Raw genomic sequence first — 19936 nt, 5'->3', positions numbered from 1 at the left:
TGTTTTTTCCTCAAGTACAATGAGCATGAGGTCCTTGATGTCATCTCGAAGACCCCATCTGAATTGACTGATAAAATACTCCTAATGCGAAGTGAGGTCACAGATAAAGTGCCTATATTTAGATGCATAAGCAGAGGCTGTGCGGTTACCTTTTCGTAGCTTTCGAAGTTTTGCTTCTGTTACTCGACCAGTGTTTGCATTTCCAAATGTGGAAGTGAGCTCACAAAGAAATGCCTCATAGTTATGGAGTATTGGTATATTCTTTTCCAAGATTGGGACGAACCAAGATAAACCTTGATTACAAAGCAAAGTCCCAATGAATCCCACATTGGAAGCGTAATCTAGATACCTATCCAGTTGCATGCGGATATAGAGCTTTGCTTGTGCAGGAATGCCCTGAACTTCGAATGGTCACCATTGAACTTCTTTGGCATGCTGATCTCGAGTTCTCTTGTTGGAGGTTGATAAACATGTGGAATCATCTGATCACTTGCTCTGTTATTTTGCAAGCCTCGGATTTGGTCTTGCATCTCTTGAAGCGTAGGGCCTAGATGCATAGGGTGTTTTATTTGAAGCTACGCTTGTTGTTCATTCAAGTCTTGAATTTGTTGTTGGAGGTTTTGAAGGGAGGCCATGATTCTTTAAAGGGTCATCTCCACGGTGCTTGGTTGGGGCTAGAAAGGAGTCTTCATAAACTGTTATGGGAGCACTAGACTATACTCAAGAGACTAGACTAGATGCAAGATTTGTTACAAGAATCTTGATTACAAGATAATCCTATGTAGGGGCACAATGTACAATGATAACTTCACAGAATAGGGAAAATCCCCTAACCCAAGAATGTAGATATAGACAGTTGGACTCGATAGGATATAAAGGATCCCATAACTTGAGACCGTAGATATGGATACAAGATATCGGAATTACAAAATCTCCTCAATGGGAATGAACATAATACAAGACAATACTAGAAAAGATCTCGTACTACGAGATTACAAGGTCTCGAACTTACTTACTTGGAGGTCTCAACCTTGAGCTCCCAAGTTTGGCATGGCAAGACCGAGGAGCTCTATGGTGAGCCCCTGCTTTTATAGGTGTTGGAGGGTGGCTAAAGTCTTCTAGAATGTTCCATGATGATATCATTGATAAGGCCTTCACTTTGTTTCTTTTGAGACAAATTTAGCCCTAAATTTCAAATTGGTTGGTTGGCCTCTTCAATTTTCTTGAAACTCTTCACTTTCAGTTGCTAGAATTCAAGTCCTTGGCCCTCAATTGTGAGTAGACATCCCAAGATGGCTGTTAAACCTTAATTTCTACTTGTAAATTAGGGGTTATAGCAGAGATTAGTCAAAACCTTCATCTCCAATGGCTGATTTTGTTGGAAGTTGTTGAGGAAGTGTGAGAATTGGTTGAAGGATAAGGAAATACTGAGAAGAGAGAAGATTTGGACTTTCGTTATGAAAAAATGGAAGACATCAATTGTTGCCTTGTTTAGACAGCCATGAAAGTTATCTTCATTGATGGAATACCTTGAATATGATGTTGTTTGGTGGAAACAACCCTCAAACAATTGTCATCTATTGTTGTACTCTTTTGGGTATGTCACCAATTCTTGGAGGGTCTCTTGTTGGCATAGTCACAAGTGATGCAAAATGGGACAGGGGCGGGGAGGAATTGCCATCACTTGGACTATATACTCACATGGAAGGGACATGGAATGGAAAGTAGCTATTGTCCCTGCAATCCTTAAGTTCAAAAATGACAGTCTCTTGTGAATATGCCTGTTGGCTTGAAAAAACATTCACAGTATTAATGGTAGCCTTCTCTCTCTGTCTCATATTGTGCACAAGGTTGGAATGACCCTCTCTCTCTCTGTCAGCCTCAAAAGCCTTTTTCTCACTTGTATGGGCAAGTTTTGCCAAGTGGCAGCCTTCTAATCTCATTTTCTAGCATTATCTAACTTACTAAATTATTTTTGGAACATTAATTTTAAAAATCAATTTATGAATTGCTCTAATGCTCAAAAAATCAATTTCACCAGCCAATAAATAAATTGGCTAGGCTAGTTTTGTCTCTAAAGTGTCCCTAAGCAGTTATTAATCCATTAGACCAACATTAATTAAGTAATTAATACCTAGTCTCTAATGTCACCACTAGGATTAGTGGCCAATAAATTGGACTAGGCCTAAATTTGACACAGGGTACTATCTAATGCTTGTTAATCATAACTTACTACAACTTTTTTCTTTGGCACCAATTGATATCTTGGGGTCCTAGGTTTCACATTGTGAAATAATCGACTTGCACCTCACTTGTGCAAGTCACATTTGCACATTTGATTAACTTCTAATCAAATGCTAAGCAAAGTAATAAAAATTTATTTCTTTGTGACATGTCCTTTGAATGTGAATTGATACAAAGATTTGGTCACCCATGCTTTTGAAGTGTCAAAAACCACGACCTTGGTATTTCTCAGGGTCACTCTATCTCTACAAAAGACATGTAGTGTATCCAAGTGGTGCTACAAGCCCTTCGGTGAGATTGGTAAGTACAATGTCATCAATATACAACATAATTATTATCAATACTCAAGATAGGCTAGCTTTAGCTTCATCTCCCTTGTCATTGTAGTTGGACATCTCATGTAAGTATAATTCAAATAGTATGAGTTAAAGTGGGCATCTTTTGGTGTTTTTTTAGGATCTTAGGGTGGGATGTTTTATTTTTTTGGTGGGGGTTCAAGAGGGGGGATGGAATTGTCAAGCATTTTAGACACCCACCCACCCTCACCACCAGGCACAAAAGCACACCCCACATACACCACCCCACCACACCCACACGCAGCCACCACCCACCCCTAGCCATACCCCCCCTGTCAAGATCACTTAGAGAACGCCAATATAATTCTATCTCTTATCATGGCCCTGAGGGTAAGATAGTTCTAACACATCACATTGATGTGGCTCAACATCTACAATTTGGAGCTAATTTAGTTTATCTCATGGTGTTATGTAAAGCAGTCAAAGTAATAGGTCTGCTAGTGTAATGAAAATGGTCCTTATGTGTAACTATTTTTGAGTTCTACGCTTTGAATTATATCTACTCAATGTAACCATCATGCCTTGATCTGTTTTGAGAGCATGGGTTAATGGATACATTGTAATCAAACAAGAAATCAAGTAATTGTTCACACAACTTGACAAACAACTAACTACTGACTAACATTATCACAATAAAAAAATACTAGCACAGGGCAATGCGTCAGTGCATGACACATGCTCTTGTTCTAGATAGAAGTGGGTATGCAAGGTCCAAAATCAGTGCCCTTGCAGTACTTATTGGAAGATGCTTTACTTTAAAGATGGTAGTGGACCATGTTGTGTGTGATAATACAGTGATGGTGGGTTTATTGCTGCAAATTAGCTTTTCAATGTTTGTTGTGCAAGTATCTAACTCATGGGGGCAAGTTTTGCAAAATTGCATGTTAATATTTAATAAATGTGGCATATCATGTTGGGTCCCTCCACAAGAAGGTTTTAAGTATTTTAAAACTGTTGCAGCGTAAACAATTGCCATTATATTGCCTTGGCATATACTTCATTGACATGCATTCTCATGTGTTCTTTTCCTATTTAAAAGAAGCACTAAGTTGATAATGGATCTATTCAATGTGGTATGGGGCTTGCGTCTGTTTTTTTCTAGTGCTATCTTAGATGTGCAAGTTTGGTTTTTGGATGTGTGTGTCGCATTGGTTCATTAAGGAAAGTCCCATCAAACATTTGCACAAATTTGTGCTGAACTTTAGGAAGGTGTAAACTTACTGCCAATAAATTTAAACCACAAGAGAGACCATTTTTGGGGCTAGTTTTATTCATTTGTTATTATTTCAAAGTGTCATTTATAAGCATTTCTTCACACTCTTATGGAGAGGTAAACTCTGAAACCTAACTTTTTATTATGGATAGGGTGGGAGCACCTACGAGGACTGAGAAGATTGGTATGATTCTTGACAAAGAGGCTGAGGCTGCTCCTGACGTAAAAACATTTTTCAAATTCTTGCCAAAGCTAAAGGCAAAGTATGTTGTATCTTACTAGTCTGCTCTGATGTCTCTTAAGGTCATGTGGCTTTTGCAAATATTAGAGTTGAATTATTGATCAGCTTATTCTGTTTTTCATTGTAAAATTACAATTTACAGTCCATTGTTAGTGCTACCTGCCTATCCTCCACATTTGTGAGCCTGTTTGAGAGCACACTTCCTAGTTTGCACTTTTCATTTAGGTATTTATTTGATCTATGCATTTTGAGCTTGGAGCTGCCTTATTTTCACATGAGGTGTGGTTCTTGTAGTGCATCCCATATCGTGTAGCACTTTTATGGAATATAGATATCTTGAACTTCGTTTTTTCTGTCTAGGTACCAGGCACTGTTATTGACACTTACTGTATTAGTTATCAGTAAAAGAGCATGTTGATGGATAATGTGGGTTCACATTCTTTCTAAACTTCAAGAAAAGGCTTTCAAAAAATAGTATCAGACTTCTGTATACCCATTGTAACATGAGAATGTAAAAGTTTGAAGCATATGAGTTTGCCTACAAACACAATAGAAGAGCTGGAAAAGCCAGTAAATCATCGCATGTGAACATTTTCCTGCAAACACTATCGAAGAACTAGAAAGGCCAGTAAATCATTGCATGTGAACATGCACCATGTCAAAAGCCCCAAGCCCCAATGGCATTTACGTCACCATCAATAATCCATTGATCGAGAAATGAAACTAGGATGCTATGAAATAGTATGCCCCTGATGAAAGTAATATCATAGAAATGTAGTGAGTACAAAATAGACATATGATCATCGTTGTCCATTGTTATGAATTGTCACGGAATTATGATTATCATGAACAGTGCTATTAGTGAGTACAAACTGTCGTGCAGAATTATCAATATAGTGGGCCAGTGTCACTCAATAGGAATTTGTGCCCTCATGGGTGAGAGCTATTTTGTGCAGTTGCCTAGAGAGGAGCATTTGTAGGCAGTCCTGGCTTTTGTATTATATTGCACTGACCTTGTTGATATCTAGTGTGTGTATATATATTTGTCAGAATATTTGTGTGTCTGTTACAGACATAGAATCATACTTATTCCCCTTGACTTTCACCCGTTCACAAGCTCACTACAAGATTGCCTTGAGATGGTTGCCATAAAGGTTGGTTTCTTGCTCTCATTGTTACTCTCATGGCTGCTTTGGAGGATCGAGTTTCAGCTTGGGAGGCTCTTTGGACTTCATCCACAGGCAGACAGCTTTCAAGAGCTCATGACAACTTGAGTTTTGGGAAACCTGAGTTTAAAGCAGACAGGTTATCTTTGACCCAGACATACTTCACTATTATCGAGGTTTTAGGTTGGAGTTGGACATAGATAGCCAGTGTATGCTACTTTGTCAGCAGATACACTCTCTTGGTTGTTAGAAGTGGAGCAGCAATAGAAGTGTGAACATATGCCGTAATAAACCGTTGAAGCACAAGACAAAAGAGAAAGGGAAAGAAAGAATAGTGAAGAACACAATACAGATGAGAACTCAGATGTATACTCGGGAAATGGAATCCATATATCCAACACGATATAGTCGCATACAACAGTGAGTCAGTGGTTGCGTGGGCACTGTCACTTGCTCCTCTCTCCATGGAGTCTCTACACGTGTGATGGCAAATGAGTGATTGAGTGAGGAGGAGGAGCCTGAATATATAGGCTGAAAAAGGAGCATAAAATGCTGGTCGGTCAGCCATAAATGCTACAAATGACCATAAATGGCACAAATAAAAAATGCATAAATATATCCTAAATAATGTGCTCAGCCTCTACATGGACAAACTCACATGAGTTGACATATTTGCTAACACCCTCTCACAGATCATGGGTGATCTGATACAATACAATGGTACAATGAGAAGGAATCATAAACCGTACAACATAGAACCATCAAGTAGAACCATGGATACTTAAGCAGTGGGTGATCAAGCTATCACCAAGTTGCCTCGGAGAGAACCTAATGTCGATGTCGATCGTACGAACTCCTAAAAATAGAGAAGAGCATAACATATCTTTGTGTTTGTCCCAATGTCTCTTAGTAGCATACATGACCATCTTGTCAAAAATGCCTCTGGAACATACGTGACCATGGATTCTCCACCTTTGGCTAGATTGCCAAAGTGTCCTCTCATGTGAGCTCATGACTAGGAACCAATCTCGTGCTCTATTAGATAGCCCATCATGAATCTGGATGTCAATCCTGCTCTAGGATTTGAACTTGCTAGACTTCGGTTGATGCATCAGGGACGTCTCTTGTTGGATCCTATGTATCTATATAGTTGCTGCCCCATCTCGCCACGTGCTCACACTCCCTCTTTGGCACTGGAGAGTCATGAGGGATGTCACCATCACCACCCCTAGAAAGCAACTGAGAAAGGGGCCATCAATCCCTTCCCGCGATCCGAAGAAGCTGATCCTTTCCGAAGCCTAAATCATCTCAAATACCACTGGTTTGTGTGGCCAATAAAAAGCACTTCAAATTCTGTTTTGTGGTCAAATGCTTAGGCAAGATTCCTTATTCGAAGGGATGCTCTTTATAATTGGCAATGAGAATATTTTTCTTGGACAACATGTTGCTAGTATATAACCAATTGAAGTGAGATGGAGAGGTTCCAGGTAGGCAAGTTTGCAGTTACAAAAAAGAAAGCAATGCAACAATAATCTTTACATGTGTGTATATTCTAGTTTGCTAGTATTTGGGATGTATTTTATTTAATGGAACACAAGCAATACTCAATTATTGGTGCTATCTATGTATAGAAGGATTATATTGTTTTCTTTAGTGATAATGGTCCTCATCGATTTGGGGTAATGTTGGCTGTTCTTCTTCATTGCAGTCATCCTAACTTTATCAGGATGTTCTAGGTTGATTCTTGACAGTGAAGTTTATGTATGAGGGCGAGGTTTTATGGCTAGTGGGAGTATATATACCCAATTTAGCTTGGGATTGTTGTGAACTATGGAAATACATGTAGTGTCTCTCTATGGTTTGATTCTGTGGTGGATGGCCTCAAGTGCTAGGCTTTGGATGCTTTGATGGCTTCCTCATTGAATCAAGATATGTGGTCTTTGCTCCACCCTTCCGTGCCTAGATATACATACGGTTCTCTTGAGCATCTCGATACTTGGGCTAGATTGGATAGATGTATGTTTGCCGCAATGACTCTTTTCTTTCTGCATTGTTCAATATGTGGATGGAAACATTACATGTTCTTTCAAAGCATTACCCTTTGGTGTTAGAAATGTTAAATACACCTTGTATATTTCCTCAAGTCGTTTTGGTTTGAACACACCCTATCCACGGGCACTTTTTGCTCTCTTGTGTGGGAGGGGGTTTTTCCCCATGTGAACACACTTCAGTGTGTAGGCTTATATAACCTTATGGTTGTACCTTGTATTCTCATTCTTGTGATTTATTTTAGCGAAAGTACTCTTAAATGCTTTTTTGTGTGTCTACTTTCACTCTCACTCTCTACTCCACTTCTTGTCTATGGAGCTGTCCATTCGATAAAATAGTGGTGTCAGAACCATTGTGCCACTAGTCTCATCACCATTGCTGCATCAGTTGCGTCACCAGCTCCCACGTGTGGAGTCCCTCATGGCATTGCTCCCCACAGCTGCTGTCACCTCAGTTGTGACATTTTGTGCTGCATTCTCTCTCTGTGCAGCCAGTGCTGCGATTTTACGTGCAGTTTTGCGCACAGCCCTTGCACCTGATGTCTCTCAGCCTTGCATGCAGCCTCTCTCAGCCCTGCCCACTAGTTTTTGCAAATCTTTAAAAAGAAACAAAACTCAAAAACCCTAATTTTCAAATTTGGGGGGTTTCTGAATTTCTGAAATTTTTGGTCTGTTTTGCCTGGCTCTACCCTCAAAATTGTAGAAACCATAATTTTTGGATTTGGGGGTTTTCAGAACTTTTTGCAATTTCCAATTCTTCTTGCCCGTCTCTTCCTTGATTTCTAAGAAATTTTGAGTTTCACATGCTTGGCACTGCCGACCAACCCAATTTTTGCAGCTTCATGAAAATTTCACCATAATATTTGGGGTTTTTTCTAGAATCACCTTCCATTGTGTGGACCTTCATTGAACTTGTGCAAATTCAGCAATTTCTCCAACATTTTTAATCAAAATTTTGAAATTCCGAAACATTTCAGCTTGCTGCCCCAAATATTTCTGTGTGCAAATGCCCGAATAGCATCTACAGCAACATTTGTATTGGTTGTAAGCTCTTTCTCATCTCATGTTACTTTTTAGCCTTTTTTTTTTCACACATAGGTGTTGGGACAACAACTCCCTTGTCCATTTTCAGATAACTTTGAGTAGTTGTCTTAGTTGCATTTGTGTATCTTGCATGTACTAAGATAGCATATAATCAGAATGAGTTGTTTGTGATGCTTTCTATTGGTGACAAATTGGATAGTAGCAACTATTTTACTTGGTTGTACATGATGAAATATATACTGGTTACAAAAGGCTTTTGGGGAATTGTCATGGGTTTAGAGGTTCAGCCAGCAAGCCCTAATACATTGTAGGTGTTACTGCTTCTACTTTTGGTGGTTCCACTACGTGTTCTAGCTCTTTAGGAGTTACTACTCTTGGTCCTCCTACTATCGATTAGGTACATTGGGATATGTGTGATGCTCAAGCAAAGCTTTTGATCGCTCTTTCAATCAAGAGACTCATTGTTCCACACATATGCCCTTTTCTGATTGTGAAGAGTGCTTGTGATCTCTATTAGATCAGGAAGCAATTAGATTCGAGGATGGCATGGATGCCTATCCTATACAAATTATAGATTGGCATGAGGAGTTGGTGAACATTGATAAGGAGATATGTGAGAGCTATCTTGTCCCTAGTGTGCTTGATAGACTTCCACAGTCCTATGAGATGTTTGCTACCACCTTACAATTGGTTTCTCAAGGTAATGGGTATTGATATTCTCTTGATGTGCTGACAGTGTTAGCAGATTAGTTAGCTCAGGTGCGAGTTTGTGCTCCAGAGGCTGTGGCCTTTTTGTGGTATTTTTTTCTAGCATTTTTGGTGCCCTTTTTAGGGCTGGGGAGCATTTAATTTTGGCCGACCAGCATTAAATGCTGGCCGACTGCATTTATTGCTCCCCCCATTTTATGCCGATATATTGCTGGGGCTCCTCCCCCCCTGGTGTACTTCATCCATCATTTGTGGATTCTTTTGGGGAGAGATGAGCCGGTGCCAGGGTGCCCACACAGCTAGTGATTCATTGTTGTATGCTGTTGTCTCATGTTCGATATGGATTCCGTTTCCCGAGCATACATTTGAGTTCTCATCTGTATTTGTGTTCATTCATTCATTCTCTTGTCTTGTGTTTCAGCAGTTTATTTCAGCATGTTATTTATGCTTCCATTGCTACACCAGTTCTGACATGGTATCAGATTTCAGGTTGTGCACACCTTGTGTTGTGTTTTATTGCTGATTTCAGGACCGATTTACCCCTCTGCTGCCTTGGCGACTGCTGTCAACTTGATTGCAACCAGATTTTGGCTTCCATACTTTGCGTTTTGATCAGCATCTGCATTGCCTACCTGTCCAACACCTCTTGTTGCCTGTGTTTTCCTTATCAGGCTGCTGGTGACAGTTCCCTATACCTGTTTAGGCAGTGTGTAGCCTGCGTTTTGCCGTTTACAGCACTATTTTGGGCTGGGCGATTGGCAGAACAGGCCGTTTTTGCTGTTTCTAGCAGATTTGAATTGATTTTTTGACTTTGTGCAGCAGATTTGGGCTTATTTTGATAGCTTTTGGGTTATACTGCATGTAAACTCTTGCTTTTTGCAGTCTGTGCTCGTGGTTCTCCCAATCCCTTCTTTTCTCTACTTCTTTTCTGAATCTTCTCCAGATGGCTCCTCCATGCACATCCACTGATGACAAGCTCCATGGATATGATTATTACACGTGGAGTGCGGTGATGAAGGCTTGGTTTATACAGAAACGATTATGGTACGTGGTTGGCGGAGTTATGACACGTCCTCAACAACCTTCTCTTGTTCCATTTGATTTTGAGGAAGACAACCATGAGGAGGCTGTGCTTACATGGGATTTGGATGATGCTCGTGCTTATTTGGCATTACTTTGGTGTATTTCCAAAGAAGTCCTACCGGCAGTCACCTCCTGTACGACAGCTTCAGATGTATGGTTAAAGTTAGAGTTGATGTACGAGGCTCCTTCTACTGTGAGGGCCGTTACTCTCTATGGCCAGCTCCAACAACTGAAGTTTGAATCCACAGATACGATTCAATCCTTCCTACTTCGTATTACCCAACTCCAAGACTAGCTTCGCACTATGCAGTCTGCCCTATCAGAGGCGCATCTTGTTGGTACGGTGCTCTATAAGCTTCCTCTGGAGTTTGATGGAGTGGCGAATGCTTTACGGGCGTAGACATCTACAACTCCTGTCAGTTTTCTTCACATGTCCTCGATGCTACTTGAGCATGAGGCTACTTTGCAACTACAGGGGAGGCTTCCGTCACATTATGGAGGTTCAGGTGAGGCTCTTGCAGTTTCAGAGAGGGGTTCAAAGATGAAGAAGTCGAAGGCCCAGTGTTACCACTGTGGCAAGAAAGGTCATTTAAGGAAGGATTGCAAAGAGTTAGCGGCTTTTAGGAAGAAAAAGGAGCAGAAGACGAAGCGGGATGTGGACTCCTCCGACGAGTCATCATCTGCCTCAGTTTCTGATTCCAATCCTCTAGCCAAGGTGAAGTCCAAGGCGCGGAAGGGATTCTCTTCTTCGGATTGTGGGAAGGGCTTAGTGGCTCCTTCATTAGCTGCTTTCTAGTGGTGGTGATGTAGACATCTCTCACGAATCTCTAGTGCCAGAGAGGGACTGTGAGATGGGGCAGCCGTGCCTTATCTATATGTCTATACAGATGCACAAGATCCACAGAAGGACATCCCTGACACATTGACCGAAGTGTGGCAGGTACAAATCTTGGAGCTAGGATTGATATCCAGGTCCAGGCTTTCGTCTAGAGCCCACATGAGGGGATACTTTGGCGGCTCTAGCCGAAGGTGGGGATTCCATGGTCACATGTTCAGAGACACATTTGATAGATTGGTCTCGTATGTCCTGAGTGACATAGGTGACATAACACAGAGAGTTACTATGATTCTTCTCTATTTTCAGGTGGTGCTCTTATGATTGACATTGACGTTAGATACTCTTCGAGGCATCTTGGTGGTGGGCTGGTGAAACCAGCCTTCCTTCTTGGAATGGGTGGTGATAACCTGATTTAAGAGTTAATTACAATAATAAATGATTGCACATAAAATGAAATACACACTTTACCATAACATTCTTGGACAGTAGACACCTTGTTGGCCCCAAAATTGGCGCCCCTTGCGGTATTTTTTTAGCTTTCATTTAATTGGAAGGAGTACAACTTGAGATTCTTCAATCTCCTCCTGCTAACCAATTGCTCTTGCTGTCATAAATGACCAGCAAGCCTTTTGGGTCATTTGCCCCTTGATTCACCCAGGACTTCTTCTCCAATTTGACCCTTGGCTGGCCAAATGTTGCCCCAAATCAATTTGGGATGGGCTGGCTCTTGAAATCCCTTGACAATCTTCAATTATCAGCTGGTGATTTTAGTCTCTTGAGCCTTCAATCTCTGGCATGGATCCCAAGGTGGCTGCTAACCCCTAATTTCTACTGTAAATTAAGGTTTATTGCAGAAATTACAGATCAGCCCACGAAAAATGGCCGAAATCTCCTCCAAATGGTTGAGAATGGCTGAACATAGGCTGAAGGAGATGGGAGAATGCTGTATAGAGAGAAAATTTTGAGATTTGTTGCGAAGAACTGATCAAAATCAGCTGTTGCCCTGCTGTACCAGCCCCAAACGGATGCACCAACAACAATAAGAGCATCAGAGACTGTGATCTTCAGGAGAAAGTGCATCAGCAGCAATTGTTAGCTTCCCAAGGTCAAGAATATGCAATCTCCATCACCAAAATGGTTTCCAATGGTTGGGAAATGGCCCCAAAAGCTGGTAGCCACAATCCAACACCTCTTTCCAACATCTCCAAAATGAAAAAACGAGATTTCCCTCTCCCTTCAGCCCTATTTAGCCTTTCCCCCACTTGCACGGGAAAGTTTTGCCAAGTGGCAGCTTTCTTAATCCATTTTCAACAATTTCCAGTCATTTAATTAATTTTCAGAATTAATTAATTCTGAAAATTAATTCAGCCCTTAATCCATGCCCAAAAAATTGACCTTGCCCATCCAAAAATTAATTGGCTAGGCCATTTGCAACCCAAAGTGGTCCCATGCAGTAATTGACCCTTGGACAAGCATTAATCCATTAATTAATGCCTAGTCCCTAGTGTCACCACTGACACTTAATGGCCAATTAATGGTCCTAGGGGCACACTGACACCAAAATTCACCTAGAATCTAACAAGTGTAACTTGTTACAACTTTTACCTTCGACACCCATATTTTTCACAGGGTCCTTGGGTCTCCAACTGTGAGAAAGTAGCTTGCACCTCACATGTACAACACATGTGCATCTTTTAATTCCACATTTGATTAATCCTTTAATCGAATGTCAATTAAACATAAGCAAAGCATCAAATTTTCACGTCCTCATGACAACTGGCCACTCACTGCTTGGATATCCATGGTTCTTCTGGTGGTTCTATGTTGTATAGTTTATGATTCCCCATCATTGTACTATTGTATTGTATCAGATCATGGTTCAACTCTGATCTGAGAGAGGATGTTAGCAGATTAGTCAGCTCAGGTGTGAGTCTGTGCTGCAAAGATTGTGGCCTTTTTGTAGTATTTTTTTCTGGTATTTTTTGGTGTCCTTTTTATGGCTAGGGAGCATTTAATGCTGGCCGACCATCATTAAATGCTAGCCGATTGCATTTATTGCTCTCTTCATTTTATGCCTACATATTGTTGGGGCTCCTCCTCCGGTGTACTTCAGCCATCATTTGTGGATTCTTCTGGGGAGAGAGAAGCTAGTGCCAAGGTGCCCACACAGTCTGTGATTCACTGTTGTATGTTGCTATCTCGTGTTCGATATGGATTCTGTTTCCCGAGCATACATCTGAGTTCTCATCTGTATTTGTGTTCATTCATTCATTCTCTTGTCTTGTGTTTCAACAGTTTATTTCAGCATGTTGTTTATGCTTCCATTGTTGCACCACTTCTGACAGAATGTACTTCTATTGTAGGAGTAGAGGAGTCTCAACTACTCTGCTTCTACCTCGGATGATTAGGCCCTTGTCATTGAACCTATGTTTATAAGCCCATGGCTCAGATAAGTATTCATGCACAAGCATATTTTATCATGGTAATTGTTATATTAAAATGAATAATTATTGCATTATCAATTTTTTGACTATATGATGCAATTGATTCACTTTGTTTGACAGACTTGTAATATTTGAGGTTATGTATGCATGGCTCGACTTTTTAGGAGAATGCACTTACTTTGTCCGGAGTATATGGGATTCAAGTTTCAACATGCATTTGTTTTTAATGATAATTTAAGATGGAATAACCATAGCCCCTCAAGTAGCCAACAAGCAAACAATATTTTTGTGCTCATATTGCTCATAGAAATGAGAAAAGAAAACCATGACTTTTGCAATTGTTGTCATGCAATGTATCTAAATAGACAAACATTTTATATTTTGCTTATTTTTTCATTCTAAAGACCATGTCGTCTACATTTCAACCGCACAGTATAAGTGACCAAGTCATCAGGATTATCGCAAGCCTATTGTGAGATCAAAGAATGCTTCAATAAAGATTGATGAGATGGTTTGTCAAATGAACTATTCTTGACTTATGTTGATAAGCTTAAGGATCCTCTTGTTCGACTTTGTCAACCCATTTAGAGAATGGGCCACATCCCATTCGATTGGAAGATTATGGTGCTTGCTTATTACCAAAAGTCTTCTTCCCAAGCTTTGTAATAGTGGAGACCCATTTCCATTATGGGATCATTGTATAAAATCTTCTCCAAGATTTTTACTAATAGGCTTTTAGAAAAATTCTCTGTTGTCGATTCATCCAAGGCAATATGGTTTCGTTAAGGGACGGAATATTAAGCATAATCTACAATGGGGATAGATTATGCTTAAGCTTTTGGTCAAGAGGTTGCTATGATTTAGTTGAATATGAAAAAAGCTTTTGATTATGTCAGTGGGTCTTTTTTTCAACAATCAATACTTGTAATGTGTTTTGGCTCTTGAATAACTTTTCTTATTGATGCAAACAATTGCTTGAATTGTACCCGTGTTGACGGTGCTCTACCTTGCATCAAGAGAGTGGGCCACCAGTGCAATGCATTCCCTTTCAAGAAAGTGGCTTCATTTCGAATATTTGAGGACTTAGTGAAGTTTCCCCCTGAATTTAGGTTGCATCAAACTGTTGAATGAAAGTCAAAGCTTTTAGCCTATCTTGTGTACCATTGAAGGACTCAAAACTTCATTGCTTTTTCAGCCTCATCATAGTCTTTTGTTGCTCCTTTGGGTGTCAAGTTGTCATATTCTAGCCCTTGCAAAAAGGGTGCATTCGTTGAATTTACATCAAAACCAACACCAAACGGAGCATTTACATAACCGGCACCGATTCCTTGAGTTTCAAAAGTATTTGGGGGTTTCAAATGCATTACCAAATATGCTACTTTGTGCCCCAAGCATCAAGCCAACGCTGCCATACATAGGGTTTTGCATATTTCTAGCTATACCATAATACATTGGGCCTTGCACACCATACATTGGCTATTGCATATCATAGGGATTTGTACCATACATTCTCGTATGTGGTCCCTGTCCAAGCATAGCATGAAAAATCGTGCTACCACCAAAGTATCTTGGTTGCTCCATTATAGCATATATGCTCAGCTGTCCAAAATTAATTGGATTGGCACTTCCATGATGGCCTTGCAATTGCATTTCTTGTCCTATAGGTACTAATTGTTTTGCTTTCATAGCATCTTTAGGAGCTTCAAATGAAGGCTTTGGCATTTCTTTCAATGCACTTGGCTGTTGGGAAGGTGTAGAAGATAACTTTTTTTTCTTGCTCTTGCTGTGCTTCGCAGCATAAAAAAATCGGGTGAATTGAGGATCCTTTGCCAATTCAGTAAAGAGATTTATTGCTGTCCTTATCTGATTCTTGAATTGGTCATCAAATTTCTCTTCACATTGCTAGTCATTAGCTGCATTATGCCTTGAAGGCCTTGCATCTTGCCCAACTTTAACATTTTTAGCTTGCTGTCCATGGTTTGAGCCTTGTCCAAGATTAGGCATTGCATTTCCTTATTCCCCATGTGAATGTCCATACTAAAGAGGCATTATCACTGCTTGATTGCATCTCATTGTAGGAAGACATATTGCTATAGTTTCTTAGCTGAGAGTAAAAATCAACAGTCAAAGCTTAGGCTTGCAATCAGGTGTCTCGGGCCCACCAAATCAAGGGATTGAGTGGAGTCTTGGCAATGGAACCATGAAACCAACGTTCCTCCTCGGATAGGGTGGTAAAACTTGATCAAGCATTTAATTACAACAAGTAATAATTGAGCATAAACTAAAATGCACACATTCCTTAACAATCTTGGACAATAGATACTCGTTTGGCCCCAAAATTGGTATCCATAATCTCCTTAACAATCTTGGACAATGTACAAGTTGAAATTCCATAATCTCCTTTGCTGATCCAAAAGCTTCTTGTTGTACATACAATCAACAAGCAAGTTGGGCCCATTGCCTCTTGAATTTTACCTAGGAATCGCACAAATGAAACCACCAACTAGCCAAATGTTACTCCAATTTACATTGGATGACTTGGCATATGAAATCCTTGTTGATTCCATAAATCTCAAGTGCTGATTTCAATATATGATGCCTATTCCTATTGGCATGGGTCCCAAGGTGGCAATCAATCCCTAAATTCAAAAATTTAGGGGTTATAGCAAAAATCATCCTGTTGTGCATCGAATTTGGCTGAGATTTGTTGAGAATGACTGAGAAATGCCGAGAACTTTTAAGAAATTACTAGAGAAGGTGAGAGAAAGCCAAGATGAGAGAGAAATTTGATTTCTCGGTGAGAAAACCCTAAAATCTACTTGTCACTTGCTCTAGCTTTCATTTAATGCAGTCACCTATTGCTAGGCACCTCCAAAATGCTATCACTTGATTAGGAATGTTGTTGCTAGCCCTTAGAAGGTATCTCCTTGCTGTTCCCTATTTGCTGAGTCTCCTAGATGGTTGTCTTTTGCAGCAAATTGCTGTTGTCTTATCAAAGAATGGACTAGCAACTCTCTCTCTCTCTCTCTCTCCTCCCCCCCTCTCCTCAGGCTCTAAACTAATTAGATGGCTGAGACCTAGCTCCCAAAAACATTTTCTCAATTTGTATGGGCATTTTTGCCAAGTGGTAGCTTTCTCAACCCATTTTTCAGCATTATTCAGTCATTTAATTAATTTTCAGAATTAAATCATCTTGAAAATTAATTTTAGCCCTTTTGACTTTGCCAAAAATTAAATGTGCTCATTCATGAGGGATGTCCAACCTTTGTTGACTCTTAGATTGACATTATTTAATTAAGTAATTCTAGTCCTTAGTATCAACAGTGATATTTATTAGCCAAATATTTGTGGTAGGGTCAAATTTGACACCAATTGATCCTCAAAGCCCAGTTGGTATAACTCATCACAACTTTTGCCTTTGATATCCATTGCATTCTCGTGTTCCTTGGCTTGTTACCATGAAATAACTGCCATGTGTACCACATGTGCTAAACAACCTTGGATATTTGATTAATAACTTAAGCAAATATTATTTGCAAGATTAAAGTATCTTAAAATTTCACGTTTGTGTAACGAGATTTCTTATAGAAGGTTTACACGTAGGGTATATGTTGCGTTGTTGCAAGATCTCTAGTAGTTGTGTCTTTTGTACTACATGTGGTGAGATTCTTGCTCTTCCTTCTATATCTTGTGAAACCAGCCTTCCCTCTCGTAAAATTCACAATGCAAATGTTACCACTTAATCTTGGACATTGAACAACATGTTGACTCCAAAATTTGGCGTCCCTTGTGGTATTTCTTTAACTTGTATTCGAAATGGACGGAGTACAATTGAGATCCTTCAATCTCCACTAATCCAATACCTCTTGCTGTCATAAATGAACAAACATTCAAATCAATTTGTCCCTTGATTTGTAGGAGATTGTCCTCTAGCTGTGCTCCTTAGGAAATAAAATATCCCCAAATTTAATGCTGGTTGGCTAACCACTTGAATCCTCTTGAAATGCACTGATTTCAGTTCTGAAAATTGAAGTTTGAAGCCTTCAAATTTGGGTACACTTCTTGATGTGGTTGTCAAACCCTATAGGCTATAATTGATTAATGCCAATTCTCTAGCATCACCACTGTCACTAATGGCTAATTAAATGTTCTAGGCCAAGTACTGATACCTGATACCACCTAGTACGTGTCTAGCATAACTTAATTAATTTTTGCCTTTGGCACCAATTGATATTTTGGGGTCATGGGTCCCACAATGTAAAATAATTGACATGCTCCTCACATGTGCAAGTCACATTCGTACATTTGATTAGCTTTTAATCAAATGCTAAGAAAAACAAGAGTATTTCACATTCTCATAACATCTTACCTAGTTGCTAGATAGGTTTGGGGCTTCATTTCCTAAGTATGGACTTAAGTTACGCATTAGCATAGTGTCATTCATTTGTGAATTTTGGGCAAGATGCTATCCATAGTCACTTTACAATTGGAGCATATTCATCTTGTTCTTTTCCTGTGTTGGGTTGGTCTTTGGCACATATGATAGACATGTGATGTATGTATTTTTAACGCGATCTCAAGTATATGTGGTCATATGGGTTGTGTTCAAAATTTGTCATTGTGGCAAGTTATTTGCATGGTTTTTGCAGGTGGTTGCTTCATGGATGGATACCATTTGCACCACCTTTGTTGTACATGCTTAGTTTGACCCTTCTTTTGTTATTGTGGCCCTATGTCTTTTTAGTCTTTTGGATCCATGTGTAGTTCTCTATTCTTGCCATAGCCATTTCACAATTGGAGCATATCCATCTTGTTCTTTTTTGGTGTTGGATTGGACTTTGGTACATATGCACACACACAATTATTTTTTATGCGGTGTCAAGTATATGTGGTCACGTGGGTTGTGTTCGAGGATTTGTCATCGTGGCAAGCTAGTTTCATGGTTTTTGTTGGTGTGATCCTGTGAGAGGTGACTGCTCCTTGGATGGATATCATTTGCACCACCTTTGTTGTGCATGCTTAGTGTGACCCTTCTCTTGTTATTGTGGACCTATGTTTTTTTTAAAAAGCCTTTTGACTCCATGTGTAGTGTTCTACCTGTCTTTGGGTCAGCTCGGTTGGCCTGAAGGACCCTTATAAATGTTTCACTTCATCAATTCTAACTTCTACCACTACTTCTTGTTGTTCTTCGAGAGGTTATTTTTGCCACAAACATGCAAGTGTGCAAGTACAAATGTACATACATGTGTGTGTGTGTGTGGGGGGGGGGGGGGGGGGGTTGTGCATGTGTGTGAATATGTGCATACTTATGAGATACACATCTGAATCTGTAGCATCAAGCATCAAGCAGCTCACTTTTGCTTGCTCTTAGTTCCTAAATCCCTCAGGTAAAAAAGGAAAACACTGTCAAAGTAGATGTACATTGAGCTCTGAAACAAACTTGTATGACATGGTTGCATGTTCTTGCAATAGTATATCTGTGATATAAAGCTAACAAGTCCCTCTTAAAAAGTGGTGCCAAACAAGACTACTTGTCTGTGCGGCATATGTAGCTATTAAGATTTTAGCTTTCCAGCTGAGTTTTGTTGGTGGTTTATTTCTTGATTTCAGTTTTGTGGAGGTTGCTCAAACAGTTTTCTTATCTTGTTTAACTTGATTTAACAGAATGGGTATCACCCAAGAGTATGAAGGGGATAAGATGATGTTGGAGGCAGTGGAAAAAGTAGAGAAAATGATTGGAAGAACGTTGGTTCGGCAGGACAAGGAAGGCATGAGTCTCTTAAAGAAAGAATTTGAAGCTATTAATAAGGCGTAAGATCATGACTTGAACTCTTCGATTTTATGAGTTTTTCTACTATGAGACATGTTTACACACATTTTGTGAAGATTGGACATGCTGTCTTTAACACGTCAACGACTTGCTATGAATGTACAGGCTTGGCGTCAGTCCAAAACAAGTGAAAGACTTGGCGAATGAACTTGAGACTCAGTGTGCAAAAGCTGATCTTGAGAAAATGAAGAATGAAGTAGCTGAAACTATTGAAACTCACAAGAAAAGGTAAATTTTCAGGAGTGCTCTTTTGCATTACATTACATGAGAGTATCCGATCAAGTACATTTGCAGGCTGAAGGGTATGAGAACTTGGTGAACACATCATTGTTATTTGGTAGACAAACTTTGTTCATTATCAGGTCTAGTTGGAGGCGGATGTCCCTGTATTTTGTTTCCATCTGCTTTGTTTCCCATTGGTCTTTGTCAGTGTACACTCATGTGTGCTGGAAAATTTGCATGAAGGCTGAGAAAAAGCTTATGCACCTTATGCACCTCACAGCCATTCTCTTGGACAGGTCAGTGGTATCTTTGTTAGATCTATTTTGGCTGTGGGAATGCTGAGAGCAGTGAAAAAAGCATAGCCATCTCTGTGTATGTTGTTTCAAGAAACTTGATGAACCAAGACAATGATCCGAATGTGTGCAAATGAGGTGTATTTTAGAGCTGTTTTGGAGATAGCTATGAAAGAGAAACTGTCACTACTAGTACCATTTTGCAC

The 19936-nt window shown here is 39.8% G+C and overlaps 1 protein-coding gene across 1 annotated transcript in view; it reads left to right on the top strand.

Moving 5' to 3' along the window:
• Positions 1-19936, top strand: part of MGP1 (MALE GAMETOPHYTE DEFECTIVE 1) — a 60970-nt gene that overhangs the window by 34774 nt on the left and 6260 nt on the right. Inside the window, exons 4-6 of the mRNA XM_087683280.1 lie at positions 3966-4076; positions 19050-19196; positions 19321-19443. Of these exons, the coding sequence (XP_087539406.1) occupies positions 3966-4076; positions 19050-19196; positions 19321-19443 (381 nt within the window). The remainder of the gene's footprint in view (positions 1-3965; positions 4077-19049; positions 19197-19320; positions 19444-19936) is intronic.

Source organism: Lygodium microphyllum, chromosome 8, assembly GCF_053477565.2.
Source record: "Lygodium microphyllum isolate KBCC chromosome 8, Lygodium_microphyllum_v1.1.10, whole genome shotgun sequence".
Classification (NCBI taxonomy): Eukaryota; Viridiplantae; Streptophyta; class Polypodiopsida; order Schizaeales; family Lygodiaceae; genus Lygodium; species Lygodium microphyllum.
The sequence above is the reverse complement of the archived record's forward strand: the minus strand, read 5'-3'. Positions and strand labels throughout refer to the sequence as shown.